We start from the raw sequence: 18,176 nt of genomic DNA, 5'->3' as shown, positions 1-18,176 counted from the left end.
GTCCCCCACCACCAACGTGGGCGCTGGCGGGGGCGTTCCCGGTGCAAGTGGGGGAGGGGGGATGGGGGGGATGAAGAGACACAGGGTGCAGCCGTTCCCAGCGCCTGCTCCTTCCCAGGGCTCTGGAGAGAAGTGCCCCGGGCGCCCTCAGGGCGGGCTGGAGGGGACAGGGCGATTTCACCAGGTGCAGTGTGATCCGAAGTCACCACTGCCTCTGTGACAAGGTGTGGCTGGTTCACTGCTACTCCAGTTAAACCCAAAGTCGCTGCTTGTTAGTGGGTGTCTTTGGAAGTATCACCACGAAGTGGGTCAACAGCTTACTGTTGAAGTCACTTGAGGAAACTGGCTTTCAAGCCTAAGCAGAGGGTGCAGTGCTCTCGTAGTACAGAGTCATCAGGACTGCCTGGCAGCCATTTCCCACCCTCGGCTGACGCTTTGATAATCTTAGTATTTAGTTTCTCAGACAAGCCACCTACAGACTCCTGTGGGTCAGCTTGGGAAGTCTAGAATACATGAACTCAGAGAGCCGTTTCATCTTCTCTGTGTTGAAGAGACAGTGGGGAAATTCTACGGACATATGAAATATTCTTTTGCTTCAAAATCTATTGCCTTGGGACTTCCCTGGTGGGCAGTGGCAAGGAATCCACCTGCCAATGCAGGGGAAGTGGGTTCAAGCCCTGGTCGGGGAACTAAGATCCCACATGCCGCAGGACAACTAAGCCCCCGTGCCACAACTACAGAGCTCGCATGCCGCAAACTGCAGAGCCCATGGGCCACAACTAGAGAGAGAAAACCTGCACGCCACAGCTAGAGAGAAGCCCACGCGCCCCGACGAAGTGCCCACGCACCGCAACAAAAAAGATCCTGCATGCCTCAACAAAGATCCCGCGTGCCGCAACTAAGATCCCGCGTGCCGCAACTAAGATCCCGCGTGCCGCAACTAAGACTCGACACAGCCAAAGAAACCAAAAACCAAAACACACACAAAAAACTATTGCCTTTCCCAAATTCCCTTTTTGTACCATTCATTTCTTCTTGGCTCCATAATCTGAAGATGGACTGAATTGTTGAAGTTTACCATTTTCTTCGAACAGCTCTTTTGACTTACAAGTAGGTCAGCGGGCTGGGGCCTGGGCCTCTGCACTTCTCAGGGAAAGGGCACAACCGATACATTTCAGGCTGAACCTTGCAGAAGCGTTCCTGCCAAATGCTTCATCTTCAGGAAGAAGCCCCGCCCAGGTATCGCTAACCTATCCATGTGCCACCAAGCTCCAAGGAACAGACACTTGGAGTCACGCGTCACATCTGAAAAAGCACCAACCCCTGACTGGAGCTGCATACCATCTGGTGACCTGAAAGTAAAGATTTCCAGGAATTAAAGCAGGTGACATCTGACCTGACAGCTTTCCCAAGATGTCTGGACCAGGCCTGTGCGCCCTTTTCTCACTGTTGCTGCTTCTCTCTCTCTTTCATGGGAAGACAACACCCTTGTCCACATTTCCCAAACCCTTGTGAAAGGGGGAGACCTCTTCTTTTGATTATGGCTTTTTGGAAACAGCCTTATCATGATCCCGTGACAAATTAATCTTTTACTTGCCTTTTGGGAAGCGTTAGACGGTTCAGGATTCAGTCTTTATTTCATCTGAACTATTAACTGACTCTGGTTCTTACCTACACTCTCTGAATTTGCAAACGTACAGGCTGTATTTTTCATAATATAATTGGTTCCAAACAGTTCTTTTGAGATAACGATACTATTTTTAATAGATCTTTGAAGTTTTGCAGAGCTCATCAGTTATTGCTTCACGTTTATTTCTGTGCTGTTTCTTCCCAACGTACTCAGGTAATTCTTTCAGTTTGAGTGTGCTCCTTCTGTATTTACTGTTCTATTTTCTCCTCATAACAAAACGGAAGCCTCCCATTGATCCACTTTTCTAAACCTTCATGGATGCCTAAGTGGGAACTTCCAGGAGGCATATTTGACTCCAGATTTCCCTCCATGGGGAGAGCCTTTTTCCTTTGGGTCAGAGTAAGTACCAATGAAAAATGACCAGAAAAGTGGAAACTCGGGAATTCCCTAGTGGTCCAGTGGTTAGGATTCAGTGCTTTCACTGCCAGGGAGCCCAGGTTCAATCCCTAGTCAGGGAAATAAGATCCCGCGAGACACGTGGCACGGCCAGAAAAAAAAAAAAAGTGGAAACTCAACTGCATAGAATCAGGCATAGCTGCACGTCTCACCTGCCTCTCTGTGGCCCTTTGATTTGTTCAGTTGGCCACCTTCAGGCATAAGGTCCATGTTTGGAACCATCACACAATTTAGAGTTGTCATGTTACTCTTAATTCTGTTTTGTATGAATATTTTAAATTCTGCATTTTGTTGCCTGTCAAACTTTTGTAAAAATGATGTGTCCTGGGACTTCCCTGGCAGTCCAGTGGCTAAGACTTCACCTTCCAATGCAGAGGGTGCGGGTTCGATCCCTGGTCAGGGAGCTAAGATCCCACATGCCTCAGGACCAAAAAACCAAAACATAAAACAGAAGTAATATTGTAACAAATTCAATAAAGACTTTAAAAATGGTTCATGTCAAAAAAAATTTAAAAAGAAAACAATGTAGCCAATAAAGTGATACTGGCTCAACATTTCAAAATACTCTCCCTTGGCCTTAATAAAACAGCAACACGGGTTTATTCGGGAACAGTAAAGAACTACAATTCAGGACAAGCAATCTAGGGCAAACCACAAGCAAGTGCAGAGAACAAAGGAGAGGAAACTCTTTTATAGAGGAGAAGGGGGAGTTGGGAGGGGCTGTTCTAAACAAAGTGTCCGTTGGAGGAAACGGGGAGTTCGCAGTGTGGTGACTTTCCATCGGCTGAACTGTGATGGTCTCTCATTGGCTGGGTTGTTGCTGGGCTGAGAGAAAATCTTCCTTCCTCCTGCTGGGCAGTAAGTAGTAACCTTCCCGTTGGGTCTGCAATTGAGGCTGCACGGCAGGGTGTGAGAGCTCCCCCTTCTGGCCTCCTGACTGCAGTTTACTGAGGGTTCCCTTTATTAAATTTTCACATAAAGGAGAGGCCTGAGGGTCCAGAGGGAAACCACCCCATGCCTCCGAGAATGCTGCAGCTCCCTGGCTCCAGACCTGGACCTCCCACCCCCACCAAGGGACCCTGCTCACTAACGAGGTGCAGGGATGACCCCGCCCCTGCCTGGCTGGGCCTCCCATTCCTCACAGCTCAGCTTTTCTCCACAGAAATGGAACCCAAGTCATATGCAAACACACCACTTCCCTGACCTTGGCTAGCTTCACTCATCTGTGCCCCAAGACCCTTCTCCAACAGGAGGGCAGGCACCTCGCCTGACCCCACCCAAGGTGCTTCCGAGAATCACGGGCGGCTGGACACATGCCCTGTGACAATTGGCCCAAATGGGCAGGACTTGAACGATAACGAACAATAATTTCTGTCCCCATCTTCAACTCAGGACCAACTGCAGAAAGACAAATATGCCCCCTAAACAACCACAGGGGGTGCCTGCTTGTTCTCATTTTGTGGTCTTCATTTATTTCCACTGTTGTAATCGGTCTTTTATGTTTTTCATCTTTTTTGTTATTAAAAAAGAAATTCTAAATATTCCTATAGAAAACGGATTAATCTTTATCAGGTTTACCTTTTCTGGTTTTCGTAGACTTGGTCCATACCAAATTAAAAATTTTTTTCCTACAAGCACTGTTAAATTTCATTTTTATGTGGAAATCTGATCCATTTAAGTTTATTTTGATGTAAGGAGTGGGGTGGTGATCTAGCTATGTATGTATTTTCTAAATGGTCCCTAGTGGTGACAGTTTTGTTGACTGCGTATTCAAGTTTTCTCCACAGACGGAAACATGTCCTTCATCGTATGCTGAATTCCCCTGTCATTTGTGTCTCTTCCCATTGTTTCTAGATTCTTCTGTTATTCTATTTGTAATCACGCTCTTACTGCTCATGATTTTATAACAGGTTTTCATGTCTTGTAGAACTAGTTGCCTGTGTTTATTTTTCCTTTGTAGGGGGGAGGGGAGGGGGAGGCGAGCGGCCGGGCAGCGGGGAGGCGCAGGGCAGCCAGGTCAATCCCAGCTCACCCCCTATGTCAGCACCAGGCTGACCGTTGCCAGTGCCCTGAGTGCAGCTCCTGCCCTGAGGGGCCCTCCCTGGCCTGGCGTCCACCCTGTCAGTCCAACCTCCCCAGCGAAGAGTGCTGGGAGGGGCTCTGGTTCCTGCCTCCTAGGCAGTCGTCCTTCAGCCCCTGCCCTCTGGTGCCCTGGGCCTCTTCTATGGAGGGCGTGGGGAGCCACCCCTGCCCCTGGCGGGCTGTCTGTGCCCGAGGCCCTGGCCCCTGGGTTTGTCCGCTTCGCGGGCCCTTGTGATCTGAGCTGGAACAGGGTGGGGTGGGGTGGAGGGCTTCACGTGTACTTTTCTTTTTTTCCTGAAATTAAGTCTCTGGCACCGGCAGCATCACACCTTCTGTCCTTAATGAAAAGTGGAATAGTGGTTGGCAGAGGGCTTTATTTCCAGAAGCCTTATTGAGATTTAATTCAGGGACCGTATAGTTCGCCCATATAAGTGTACAGTTCAGTGGGTTTTAGTGCATTCATAGAGTTGTGCGACCATCACCACCATCAACTCTAGAACATTTCCCTGACCCCACAGGGAGAGCCTATGCCCATTAAACGGCTGCTCCCCACTGGCCCAGGACCTGGTAACCAGTAATCTCCTTTCTGTCTCCACGAACTTGCCTCTCTGCACGTTGCGTACAGGGGGGTTCCTACACTACGTGGCCTTTGGGGCCTGGTCTCTCACCCAGCACCCTGTCTTCACGGTTCATCCTGTTCCTTGTCATACGGACAACTTTCTGACGTGTGGATAGACCCTGTTTGTTTATCCATTCATTGGTAGCAGGTTTGACGCTTGGAAACCCTGCAACGGACCCCACTTCAATATAAGGTGACCTTCCTGCTCGGGGACCCCTCCCCAGCCCCAGCGGGCGCGAAGCCCCGTGGAAGCCCTTCTGCCAGCCCGGCAAGCAGGGTCCCTTTGCTGCCACCCTGTGGCCATTGCTGGGACCACGCCTGCTGTGCTTGGGTCCAGGGCCTTGCCAGCTCTGGCCTGCCCACTGCCCACACCTCTCCTGCCAGTGCCCCCGTCCACGTCCTGAGCCCCCTCCTGTGCACTCTTCCTAGCCTCCTCCAGGGGGCTGAAGCCGGCAGGAAGCGATGGAGGCCCTGGCAGCGGCGCCCCTGCACTGCGGGGAGGGGGGGCGGGGCTCCCACTGACCCGCTGCTATCTGGGCCTGCAGTGCCAGCTGCGCCCACGGACCGTGCAGGCCAGATGTGGCCACACAAACTCTGCCCCGGCAGCAAACGTGCTGTGGAGATCGCAGTTTAGCAGACCTGCGGGTCAAAGCGACTTGGCCCCTGTCCTTTATTCATTCACAAGCATTGACGAGCCCCTTCCACCGCCAGGCCCTGCGCTCCAGGCTGGGGAAACAGACGCCAACAGGCTGCCAGCAGGCCGGTACAGCTCCTCTTGTCACGGGGTTTACAGTGTGTGCGGGAGAGCAGACCACAAATAAACACAGCAGAGAATTCGGATGGTGTTAAAGCCGCCAGAAAACGGCCGGCAGGTGCAGGCTGGGGTTTGAGGAAGGCTGCTTGGAGGATGCGGAGGCTGAGAAGTAGCCCGGGGAGCAGGGGCTCTGGTGAGGGGGCTGGAAGGGACCACCGGAGGGCCGCTGGGGGGGAGGGGGCAAGCAAGAGGCCTGGGGTGGGGCGGGGGCTGCTGGGCGGACCGCCGGGGAGCTGGGCTGGGCACAGGGGTGGGCTGGGTGCGGGTTTTGCGCTCAGGGCCACGATGACTCGGCAGCGTCTCAAGCAGGGACACATCAGACGGATGCTTTACCAGCTTTGCTCCACCCACTTTGTGGAGAGGGGACTTGGGGGGTGAGGGTGAGTGGGGAGGCCAGGAGATGACCGGGCATCGAAGACTCGCGATGGAGAGTCCCCAGACCACGGCTGGGGACACACCGGTGGCAGGTCCTCCACAGCTTGGCAGGCTGCCCTGCACCTCGGAGGCTCCGAGGGGTCCCCGGAGGGGTCTGCAGGTTGTTCATCCGGCCCCCGAATGGCGCTTGGTCACTTCCACTTTCTAGGGATTGTCAGTAAAACCACATGACCAGCCGCCGGCAGATTCTGTGTGTGTCTCGTTTCTCTTGGGTAAACACCTAGGCTTGCGAGCGTCCTCGAACCGTATGGTAATGAATGTTTACCTTCATAAGAATCTGCGAAACCATTTCCCAGGGTGTTGCTCCCTCTCGTTTTCTCCATCCCAGTGGTGACAGCCTTGATTTAGAAGCAGAGTCGCCATCCTGCTGGTGTGTAGCCGCGTCTCCTTACGACAAGCGCCCGCGAGCCTCTCTGCGTGGGCTTGCTTTGTGTCTGGGAATCTTTTCAAACCTTTTGTCTGTTTTTAAAAAAAAATTTATTTTTTAATTGAGTCTTGAGAGTTCCCTACAGGTTCAGGATTGAAGTCCTTTATCAGATAGATGCGTGTTTCGTAAATATTTTCACGGGAAGGCTTTCACTGCATTCTGTCCAATGACTCTGGGACCTGACTGAGAGGCGTGGCCTGAAACCCAGTGGAGGCTGCGAGCGGAGCCCTCGGCTCTGCCCCTCCCTCCCTGCTGGCCGCTGGGGTCTTTCTCTGACTCTGAACCCACTTCCACTCCAGAGCGCAGTGCTGGCTTTCCCTGGGCACCCCTGCCTCTGACCCGAGGCCTCGGGGTGGTGAGTCCCAGGTCACACGCTGCTCCTCAGAGTGTCTCTGGGGCCCTCTGAGTGGACATGAGAGGTCGCCTGCAGAGGCCTCGGCAGCTCAAGCCCCCTCCAGCCCGCGGAGCCACCGGGAGACGCTCTGGTCCACACACTTATGCAACCAGGGATAAGGTGGCCGGACACCCTAACCCACCCTAAGTGGCAGCCCAGACCCACCCTCCTCTCGGGCTGCTGGAGGCCCAGCTGGGGGTCTGGAGTGAGGGGTGCCCAGGCTTCTGACGTCACCTCTGTCATCCCAAGACGAGGTCCGGAGGCCTGGCCAATGGTGGCTCCACTCCCGTGCGAGGAGTGGGGACTCTGGGGGCTCGGAGGGGAGCTCACTGGTTGGGGCAACCCGACTGGCTGAGCTGCGGTCACGGAGGTGGCCGGGACACGAGCCAGGTGAGGGCCGGGCTCTCTGGATCCTCCTGGAAACGACTCCTGGAGCAGGTGCGGACACTCGAGCGATTGTGCCGGACAGTGAGCAAAGAGGGCCTGGAGCTTCCGGAGCTGCTCATCGCCGAGCCCCGCTGCCGGGCCGGGCTGCAAAGCTGGGCGCCAGGGGCCAGAGGACCGGCCTGGGGATGGAGGCCACCCTGCTGAGCTGCGTCCTGGCGCTGCTCTGAGCGTCCTCGGCGCAGGCTGAGGTCCTGGGGCAGCCAGATTTTGATGCCAAAAAGGTATCGGAGGCCTCTGAGCTATGACACGCGGGTGGGGGTCTGGGCTGAGCCCTCACTGGGAACAATAGCGACGATGTGATACCAGTACCTCCTGCCTTCCACCGAGCACTTGTTGGTGCCTTGGGCCGCGCACCCTTTAGAGCCGCTCTCCACTTAATCCTGAAACAGCCACGTGTGTGGGTAATTACCGACCCACTTCATGGTTGGGAGAACTGAGGTTCACAGTGGCCATGAGGCCTGCCCCAGGAGAGTGGGAGAGCAGGGACCCAGACCCAAGAGATGGACACTCTGGAGACCCCCGGCTGTGTGGCTTTGGAGAAACCTGTGGTCCTTGCGGCCCAGGGTCCCGGTGCCCGGAGGATCGGGCCTGAGGTCACTGAGCTGTCTTGCAGTTCTCAGGCCTCTGGTACGTGGTGCCCATGGTCTCTGACTGCAAGGTCTTCAGGGACAAGAAGGGCCACCTGCTGACGTCCACCAGCAACATCAAGGCCATGGCGGAGAGCAGCCTCTGCGTCCACATGCAGCTCCCCGGGTGAGCGCGGCGCTCGGGGAGAGGTCGGGTGGGCGGGGCCGAGAGAGTGAGCCCGGCTGTGCACCCCCAGGGCTGAAAGCTGTAACCAGATGGGTGCCGCGTAGCTGAGGGAGGGCTGCCAGGGGCACATCCGAGTCCCGAGTAGGTGTCCTCCCTCCCTTCTCCATGGGGTGACATGGGACCATCCTTCTACCCGGGACCCTCCCCCACGCCCCCCCATCTCCTGCCCCTCCCCTCCCTCAGCCCCTCCCCTGCCTCGGCCCCCCCTCCCCTCCCCACCTGGCTGCCTTTGCAGGCCCTGTCCCCATCTCTTCTCCTGCCCCCCCTCATCACACACTCCCAGGTCAAGGTGGGGGTGGTCGAACCCCACAGCACTTTGGTCGGGTAGGGGTCGACTGGAGGGGGCTCCGAGGGCTGGGCACTCAGGCCAAAGCTCATACCTCCCTCCGGCTGGGGACCCGCTCTCGCCTGCTTGGCCTGCTGCCTCACACCCTGAGCGGGGGCCGAGGTACTATTTTGCTTTCATTTCTGGGGGGCTTGGTAGAGCGAAACGGGGGGGCTCCCCAAGGAGAGAGGCTGGGGTGAAGGCTGGAGGCTGGCATTGGGAGCTGCAGGTAAGGATGCCTGAAGGGGGCGGGCCCAGGGGAACCTGGTCCCGGAGGACAGCCAGGCCACCCCAACCTCCCAGGTGCGGCTGTGTGAATCAGGAAAGGGCGCTCCTCTGGGCAGCTGCCGTCCCCGCTGGTCCCTCGGCCAGGCAGGTACTTTCATGCAGTGCACAAGCGGCCCAGCCCCGGCTGGCGGCCCTGTTGTCAGCCTTCAAGAAAGTGCAGTGAGGCCAGGAGACCCTCATCTGCCCTTCTCTCTCACCTCTGTGAGCCACAGGGGTTCACAGGCACCCCTGCTCTGCCCCAGGCCGGACCCAGGAAGCGAGCCCCCAGGCTTGAAGGCCTTCCAGGACTTCTACCCAACGGTGGGGCTGCCGGAGGACACGGTGGTCACGCGGCCCAAGTCAGGTACCCGCCGAGCCCCGTCCTGTGGGAAACCCCGCCCACCAAGCCCAGCCCCGCCCCCGTTCCGGAGTCCTGGGAGGCACAGGCAGGAGGTGGCCTTCTCTTCTAAGGATGGGTTGGCAGCCCTTCCAGCCACTCTTCTTCACACCCCGCCCTTCCCCTTAACACACATGAGGGAGATGTTTGGGACAGTCGGGGCCCGAGGGCCCCACGCTCTGTGGGGGGCTGTCCTGGGCAGGTCCCAGGAGCAAGTGGGCAGTCCCAGCCAACCCAGCCTCTCACAGACCCTCTGCCTTTCTACAGATGCGTGCTCCTCGGGGGCAAGGAAGCACGCTGACAGCTCGGGACACCCACCGTGGCCCTTCCTAGGTGGGGGCCAGGGTCACTCCCCCCTCCCGTCCTCCAGGGCCTGTGCGTGTGGGCTGCCCCTTCTCGCCATGCCTCCTGCCCGCTCACCTTCTGAGGGCTGCAGGTGCAGATCCCCGCCAACATCCATTGTTCTTCCTGGACACTCACCTGTGTGCTCCAGGCCTCAGCTTACACATCACCTCTTCCAGGGAGCCTCTCCTGATTACCTAGGGCTGCCATAACAAACTACCACAAACTGGGGGCTTAAAACAACAGAAATTTACTCTCTCACAGTCTAGAGGCCAGAGGTCCAGAATCAAGTTGTGGGCAGGGCTGGTCCCATCTGGAGGCTGTAGGGGAGAATCCCGGCCTCTTCCACCTTCTAGTGGTGCTGGTGAGCCTTGGTGTTCCTCGACCTGTAGACCATCACTCCCATCTCTGCGTCCGTTGTTACCTGGCCAGATTTCCCTCTTCTTATAAGGACATCAGTCATTGGATGTAGGGCCCACCCTAAATCTAGGGTTATCTCATCTCGAGATCCTTAACTAATTACATCTGCAAAGACCTTATTTCCAAATAAGATCACTTTCAGAATTCCAAGTGGACTTGAATTTGGGGGGACACGGTCCAACCCAGTACATTCTGTGTCCCCGTAGCCCCTGACTTACCCGTGGGACACTGGGTCCTGCCTTGGAATCCCCTGTCCTCGTTCGCTTCCTGAGGGTCCCACGAGGCAGTCTTCTGGGTTGCTGCCATCACAGGGCTGGGTCCACAGCAGCTCTTGGGACACGGATGCAGGTGGGCTCTTGGGAACACCTTCTCCCAAAGTGGACACCAGGAAACCATTGGGCCCCTCACCCGTGTTCATCGTGAAGAATTTGGGAACCTATGTAAAACAATAAATAATGGACACGACGTGACAGTCACCGGCATTGGGAGGTGCCCCCGCAGCCTGTCCTGGCAGGATTAGATGTCGCTCGGTGGGGGCTTCCTGAGTGGCCCGTGGGCAGTGTCCCTCCGGCCTTCACCGCATTCTGCTCTCCTGGCCGGGCTGGTTTACCCAGTGCTGTGCTGGGGCCGCCGGGGCTGCCGCATCTTTCCATGGGTCTGAATGACACTGCCCAGGATCCCAGCCCTGTCTCCTGTCACATGAGTGCTTGTTTCAGCAATGTTACTGGGTGGGAGAAGGGCGATTAGGGATCGCGTCACATCCCCCTCAGGAAGGTTCGAGCTGCGGAAAGTGTGAACCTGTCTTCCTGCTCTGTGCCCCACCCTCCAGGATTATCTTAGAAAAAAGCAGCTTTCGGAGTAAAGTGCCCCATGTGGACCCCCTCTCAGGTGCTGAGCTGTGGGGTTCAGCATGGTTTAGTGGCCATTCTGGGGCTTTCTTGCCACGCCAGTCCCTCACTGCTAACCAGGGAGTGAGCGAGGCCCTGGGGAGAGTGGCTGGGTCCCCAGAAGCCCGGGGCAGGGGCGGCCTCCAGCCTGGGCCCCCGGGGGGTGGGGGCAGCACTGCGGGTGTGTTTCCACATTTGCAGAAGTTTGGGTGGCAGGATCCACTCGCACTGGCCTTTCTGGTGATGAGGAAATTGGGGGGCCCCGCTGCGTGAGGGGGGCAGCTTGGGGTGTTCCAGGAGTGACCAGACCTCTCCTGTCTATGCAGGGTGAGCTGGAACAGCAGGCCGTGTCACGCGGAGCCGTCTGGACCCAAGGCCCTCCTGGCCCCCTCACCTCCCCATCCGCGGTGCTCTGCCGGCAGCTCCTTGGGCCTCCCCCTGGCACTCAATAAACAGATTCTGCAGTTTTGAGGCCCCTCGCCTCTCTGGAGAGACCGTCAAGGAGGGCACAGTGGGCCAGGCCTTGACCCGGGCCCTGGGGCCACTGAGGCAGGGAGGCTTGGGGCTGAGGGCAGGAGGCACCAGCCGAGGGTGGCACCTGTGGGGGCTGCCACCACAGACAGTGTCCGGTGCCCCCTGCCCAGCCCCTGTGGGTTCATGGCACCTGTGGGGAAGCCGAGGTGCCCTGTGCCGCCCAGCCCTGTGGCTGGCTCTCCTCCAGGTGCACAGGTTCCCCTCCACAGGCCCGGAGGCAGAGCGGCTGCTGGCTCCCTGGCGTCTGTAGAGGCTCACGGGGCCTGGTGCGACCCCACTGCGCCCCACTGCCACCTCCCGTGGGCCCTCCCCTCCCACTGGGCCTCTGTGCCTTTCAGGCACTGCTCCCTCTGCAGGGAACGACCTTTCCCACGCAAGCTTCGCACTGCCCGCCGTCGTTTCCCCCACCCGGGGGAGGAACCCCCCACCCGGCTCTGCGGTCCAGGCCCGTGGAGCGTATGTCCACTTGTCCCAAGAGCCATCGGAAAGAGCCTGAAAACCACCATGTGTCCTGGGAGGAGGGCCCGGGAGTGCGTGCGGAGCTCTGAGCCCCTGGGGGTCTGGGCTTGGTGTATCCATCCCATTAGTGCCCCCGGGGTGGGAGATGCCGTCCTGGGTCACCCCCGTGCAGGTGGGGGGGGCCTTGTCCTGCTCTCAGGACCCCAGGCGGGCCCCGCCGCGGTGTCCACCATCATCCCCAGGCCAGGCAGCGGGGGGCGCCGGCATCTCTAGTGCAGGCCAGCCCCCCTCGGCCCCTCCCCAGGGCTGTGGGTGTCACGGGGCCCGGATGCATGCCCCGTGAGCATTTGGAGGCCAAGTTCGCCGAGGACACCCTTGGGTGATTGCGCCACCCGCCAGATCTCCCTCCCGATATAAACCCGGGTGCGGGGGGCACAGGTGCGGCGAGCACAGACCCTCCATGGAGGCCGGGCTGCTGAGCGCCGTCCTGGGGATTATCCTGGTGCAGGTGGAAATGACCACGCAGGACCTGGACCTGCAGAAGGTGGCTTTCTTTCTGGGCCCCGAGAGGAGGTGGGGCGGGGAGGGGCCCGCATGTGCAGCTACTCCAGGCCCCGCCGCTGCCCCAGCTGATGCTGGGCAGCTGCGTCGGGGGCCCCAGGACTCACCCAGGCCAGCCCCATGAGGGCGGGTGGTGGAGTGTCTGAGCTCAGCCCTGCCTGGTCTCCCCTCTCCTAGCGAGCGGGTGTGAGGCAAGTGGCCAGGGCCGCGCAGGGGCGGCGCCCTCCCTCAGGGCCTCCTGTGGTCTCCAGGGCGTGGGGTCCCCGCTGTACCCTCTGACCCCGCACACTGTAGGAGCCAGAGGAGGAGGCTTTCCTGGTGTGGAGACCTGGGCTGCGGGCTCTGGTTTCCAGCCCGATGCTTCTTTGCCGGAGTTCCTTCTTCGCTGGCTCTGTGTCGGCTGTTGGGCCAGGAGCACATCAGCAGGCTCAGAAGTGACAGATGTCGGACACGGATGCGTTTCTCTTGCAAAAATGATCAGTTTTCAAAAGTTTCAGATGGAAGGTCTGGGCTCTGGGCGGCCGTTTCTGCGGCAGGCGCTCGCTCCCCAGCCTGGTTGGGCAGAGCCGGGCCTCTTCCGCGGGGGAGGGCTGCTGGCCACTGCTCCCCAGCGGCTTTCACATTCGGCTGGCCCTCTCCAGCCCCCCTCTCTCAGGCTCTAACCACCTCCGCCCCTGGCGTCCCATCCCCAAGGACAGGCAGCAGCAAGGCTGGTTCTCCTTGGAGACTGGGATCCAGCCCTGTGGCAACTGCAGACAGGCCTGTGCGGGGAGGGGCTCGCCCTGTCGTCCCCAAAGGGACCCCTCAGGAGGCCGAGGGCTGCTGCTTCAGAGCCTGCCAGCTCCCTGCCTGGGAGTTCCAGGGAGAGGCGTCTGCCTCCTGGGGCCCAGGGGTGGGGTCTCTGTCCGTCTGCCCGAGACGGGCTTGGCCCCGGCCCCTTTCTCTAGATTGCAGGGTTCTGGCGGGAAGTTGGGGTGGCCTCCAGCCAAAACCTGGCACTGCAGACCCCAAAGAGGCTGGCGGCCTTGTTCCTGACCTTGAGTGGGGAGGAGCTGACCGTGAAGGCTGCGTATAACAGGTAAGGGGCCTGGGCAGAGCCCGGCTGTACCAGCCGCAGCTGTGGATGTGGACTTTACCGTCACTTGGGTGGACCAGCCCTCCCTGCGTCTATCCTGACCCGCCCCTGAGACCAGACCGCCAGGCTCCTAGAGCTGCATCTTCTCCCAAATAAAAGCACAGGGTCTTAATGAAGCCGCATCAGTTTGCAAGAAAGGAAAATGGACTTAGGGGCGGGCGGCTCTCTGGAGGTCACAGAATCCTTGGGTGAGGCTGGCACGGCCCCATCCTGTGCCTCTGCCGTCCTTGCCCTGCCCCAGGCTCGCCTGGGGGTGGACACACTGCCAGAGCCCTTCCTGAAGACACGCACCCACCCCCCCACCCGCCCTGGGATGTGCCCAGCAGAAGGAATGCAGGCTGGCGTTTTCCTAATGAGTACTTTCCTGCCTCTCAGTTCAGGAAGCTGTGAGACTGAACAAATAGTGAGCTCAGAAATAAATGTTTCGGGGAAATTTGTTTTCCTGGTAAGAGCCGTTCCCTTGCTGCTGCAGCCACAGCCCTCTGGTCCTGCGCACCAGCTCTGCTTGGCCTCGCTGTTCCCCGTCCCGCGCGCGCCCCAGACGCCCGTTCTCCCACCAAGACACTGGTCATCCTGCCAGGGCCGCTCTAGTCCTCCCCTACCCCACCCTGGCATCCCCAGAGGGTCCCGGCTGGGTGGGGAGAGGATGGAGTCAGGCGCTGCTGACCCTGGCCTCTGAGGTCCACCCACCCCGAGGGTGCCCGGTCCGCCCATGCCTGTCTCTCCCACCTGCTTGCACAGGCCACAGGGAGATCCAGCTGATAGACACAGACTACGGATAGTACGCCATCCTGAGGGTGTCCCTCCACTGGCGGGACAAGGAATTCCACGTGCTCAAGTATTTCAGTAAGCTGCCCCTGGGGTGGGGCGGGGCCGCTGTGGTCCTCCTGGGGACCACCCAGCCCAGGCCCCTGTGCTCCCACAGTTCGAAGCCTTGAGGGCGAGTATGAACCAGGCTTCTGGAAGTTCCGGGAGTTGACCGCAGACACGGGACTGTACCTGGTGGCCCGGCACGGTGAGCCCCAGACGTTGGGGTGGGTGCTGGGCTAGGGACCCCCCCGGGTGGGGTCCGGGCGCCTGTCCCGCAGCCCCTCACACTGTCCCGTCCCACAGGGAGGTGTGCCAAGCTCCTGAAGGAGGCGAGCCTTTGCCTGAGTCCCGGCCTGAGGGGAGCCCCTGGGCCTCCAGGGTGGTGACACCAGGCTGCCAGGAGGGGACCCTGGAGGCTGGGGGGGAGGGCAGGGCTGGGCAGGGAGGGGAGGAGGCTGGCCCTCGTCCCCCATTTCCATCCAGCAGGGTCCGGCCGGGGGCGGTGGGGTAGGCGCAGGCCCTGTGGGCCCCTTCTCGGGCTCCCCGGGTCCCCCACTGGGCTAACACGTCAGCTGCACGACCCCCTCTGTCTCAACGGCCCCGAGAGGTTGGGACAATTACCCCGCTTTGCAGGTAGAGAAACTGAGGCCCAGGCCACACAGCTAGGACACCCACTCCTGGCCGTGGCTCCAACCACTGCCCCCCAGGGTCCTCGGAGGCCAGGTGGCGCCCTGAGGCCCAGGCCTTCTGTGTCACAGGAGCTGACCTAGGGGAGCCCCCGCCCCCATCCGGGATGCTGGGAGCCCCGCCCACCCGGGCTCCTGCTCTGAATAAACTCTACTGCCAAACCCGCTGCCCGAGTCTTTCCTGGGGCCGAGGGGTGACAGGTGGGGGTGGCGGGGTCAACAGAGGAGCTTCTGCCATGAGGAGGTGGGGTGAGTTGAGCACCGTGAGGCCCTGCTCCATCTCCAGGGGCACAACCGCTCAGCTCTCCTTGGAGCCGGGACCCCAAGAGTCGTTTCCGCATTCCGTGTGCCTCTCTCCCACCCTGCCCCCTTGTATTCTCTCGTCTCGGCCTCTCTGTGTCTATCTCTCTCTCTGTCTCTGTTCCTCTGTCTCTCCCCCACCCCTCTGACTTGGCTGCTGTCTGCTGGGAAGCCCTCACCCGGCCGGTCTACCTGTGAGGACGGCTGTGGCAGTTGGAGGTGGGATGGGGTCAAGGGCAAAGGAGGGCCGCCGCGTGTGTGCTGCGTGGACTCGGACAAGTGCCTTCCGCCCGCTGCTCAGGAAGCTCTTCACCCGTAAGATGGGGAGACGCTGTCCCCGCCTGGGGGCACGATGCTGTGGGTGAGAAGCGAGTACCAGCAGGCGGGGCTGCCTCTGGCCGCCGTCTGGGCGGCAGGATGCTGCTGGTTGGCCAGTCGCTGAGCGTGGGGCTTCTTCAGTCGGCCAGCAGGGCTGGAGGCGGCAGGACATCCCGGCCCGCTCCTCGCTGCCCGCAGCCCGGGGGGGCTGGGCTACACAGAGTCAGCGTCGCGTGGGCACCCATGTCCCTGGTGCTGCCCCACTGAGCGGGCCCACGCCTACTCAGCTGGCAGGCCCCGGGGGGCACGCGCCCACGTCCTGAGCATGCCTGGGGCTCCCGGGTGGGCCGTGTACTGGGAGCTGCTGAGGCTCCTGCCGGAGCCTTCCGGGCAGCTGCCGGGTCCTGGTGCTGTGAGGGGCCCTGCCCGCCGAACTCCCTCAGCACACATTCCCAAAGTGCTTCCCAGAGCACCTCGTGCCCTTTCATGTCCCCATCCCCTCACCCTGGAGCCTGGGGGCCCTGGAGGCCCCTCTGGCCACGGGACGTGGTCTGAGCACCTGGGCGGCCTGGGGCCCAGCCTGCAGGCGAGCGGATCAGGCGAATGAACACAGGAGGGAACCTGGGCGACACCCGCGCCCCACGGGTGGGTCCCCCTCGGGTCTGGCCCTGCCGGCTGGTGAGCAGGCAGCCGCGTGAGCTGCCGGACTGCGTAATGAAGCCAGCCTGTGCCTTCCCCGATGCCCGCAGGGACTGGTGCCGAGGCCCGTGTCCTGCGGCTTTGGGGAGCTGGCCCCAGCCCCTGCCTGCCAGACACGAGGGGCAAGGTGATCGCAGCCCTGCTGGGGCTGTTCTTGGCGCTGGCAGACGGTGAGGAGGACTTAAGCCTGAAGGACTTCGACTTTGCCCAGGTGGCCGGGTCAGGGCGCCTGCCGTTGGGGACAGGCCCGTCCCGGCAAGCCTGGGAGACCCTGCAGGACCTGCTGCCTCTGGAGCCCCCTGCTAGCTCCGCAGCGTGCGGGGCCCTGGAATTTCCCAGACCACTGCCCTGCTCTGTGGTCGGGGGGGTGGCCCTTGATCCCGGCTGCGGCTTCCCCGGGGCAGCCCCCCTCCAGCTCTCCATCCCCCCAGTTTTCAGGTATCTGGTACGAGATTGCCTCCGCTCCAACCTGGAGCCCCAGGGCTCGCCCCGGATGAAGAAGATGGGGGCCGTAATGGCGCAGCAGGAGGGGCCCCCCCTGGCCCTGACCTCCGTGTCTGACCAGTGAGTGGCGCCTCTCTCCCCTGTGCCACGCGGTCACCCTGCTGGGATGAGGGTGGGTTTTGGGCCGAAGGACACCGGGGGTACAACCCTTTCCAGATGAGGGGTCTGCAGAGCAGAGCAGGAGTGCGGGGGGCCGTCATTCTCTAAGACGGCGGAGGAGGTGACCCTCAGCCTCAGGGCCAGTGCGGGCTGGGGCTCGGCCTCTGGCCCCACCGCCCGGGACCCCTCCCTGCCGGGTGTCGGGGCCTCCCTGCGAGGCTGCCCCAGCCCAGGCACTGTGGAGGAGCCCATGCTGTCTGCGGGCTCGCACGCCCACGGCCTGGCCACCTCCCCTAGAACGTGTATGGGCTGGGGAGGTGTCTCTGGCCCCTCCGAGGACCCCGAGTCGGATCCTCAGAGGTGGGCACACTTTCACTGCAGGAGAAGTTTGTTCCCAGAGGGCGGTCTCCTCCTGCCCGGCCGGGAGGCTGGGGGCTCCTGGGTGGTCTCGGGGCTGCCCCTGGTCCAGAGCAATGGTGTGGCGGGGCTGGAGGCTGCTGGGCTGACAGGCGTCTGCTCCTTGCAGCACGAGCGCTGTGTGGAGGAGAAGAGCCAGGCTGTGAAGGGGTCACCCCCGGGAAGTTCAAGCTTCCTATGGAGTCTGGTAAGAGCTGCCTGCGGGAGCCCTGCACTCCGCTCAGCCTGGAGGCCAACGTGGTGCCCGGTAGGCTGGGGCCCTCTAGCCGTGCCTTCCCTGCGGACTGGACCAGGTGGGGACGCTGTGTCCCGCCACATGCGGCCCTTGCTCAGTCACACCGGGCACCGAGGGTCTTCCTGTGGGGACCCGGCCTCAGTGGGGTGCTACTGGTCACCCGGCCCAGAGCCCTTGGCATGGGGCTCAGTGCAAAGCCCGTGCGGAAGCCCCCCAGCCACCGTCTCCAGCCCCCAGGCTCTGGCCTCAGCTGCCAGGACTTCCTCTCTGAAATCCTTGACAATGTCGATCAGACATCTTCCGGTCCTGGTCAGCCGGGTTCCCTGCCCACCGTGTGTGTGTGTCCTTTACAAGGCGGGGGTGGGCCCGGGGGCGTGGCCTGGGGGAGGTCCCCACCCAGAGCCTGGGAGGCCTGTGTTTGGTTCATTTCCCAGGAGGCAAAGAGGTCACTGTGGTGGCCACGGACTACGAGACGTCCAGCATCATGAACGCTGTCTTCCACAAAGGAGGGAAGGCCCACAGTGTCCTGAAACTTCACAGTGAGCCCACGGGGGAGTCTCTACTCTGCCTCTGCCCAGAGAGGGGGCAGGAGAGGGCTAGGAGGTGGATGGGGTGGGCGGGACAGGCAGGGAAAGGGACAGGACAGGGAGGGGGACGGGGTAGG

The 18,176-nt window shown here is 60.6% G+C and overlaps 2 protein-coding genes across 2 annotated transcripts; both read left to right on the top strand.

The window, feature by feature from the left end:
• The first annotated feature begins 7,097 nt into the window (after nucleotides 1–7,097).
• On the top strand, nucleotides 7,098–9,533 carry LCN15 (lipocalin 15). Its single transcript, XM_073806945.1, is given in 6 exon segments — nucleotides 7,098–7,525; nucleotides 7,918–8,057; nucleotides 8,128–8,198; nucleotides 8,401–8,441; nucleotides 8,701–9,390; nucleotides 9,477–9,533. Coding segments are annotated over 6 exon segments (1,095 nt in total). The 5' UTR covers nucleotides 7,098–7,429.
• A 2,675-nt stretch (nucleotides 9,534–12,208) lies between these two features.
• Nucleotides 12,209–14,678, top strand: LCN8 (lipocalin 8). The gene is given in 6 exon segments (XM_033859351.2): nucleotides 12,209–12,292; nucleotides 13,257–13,387; nucleotides 13,820–13,887; nucleotides 14,183–14,290; nucleotides 14,370–14,459; nucleotides 14,558–14,678. Coding segments are annotated over 6 exon segments (564 nt in total). The 3' UTR covers nucleotides 14,641–14,678.
• The last annotated feature ends 3,498 nt before the right edge of the window (nucleotides 14,679–18,176 follow it).

Source organism: Tursiops truncatus, chromosome 6 (genome assembly GCF_011762595.2).
Source record: "Tursiops truncatus isolate mTurTru1 chromosome 6, mTurTru1.mat.Y, whole genome shotgun sequence".
Lineage (NCBI taxonomy): Eukaryota > Metazoa > Chordata > Mammalia > Artiodactyla > Delphinidae > Tursiops > Tursiops truncatus.
This window is presented reverse-complemented; position numbering and strand designations above follow the sequence as displayed.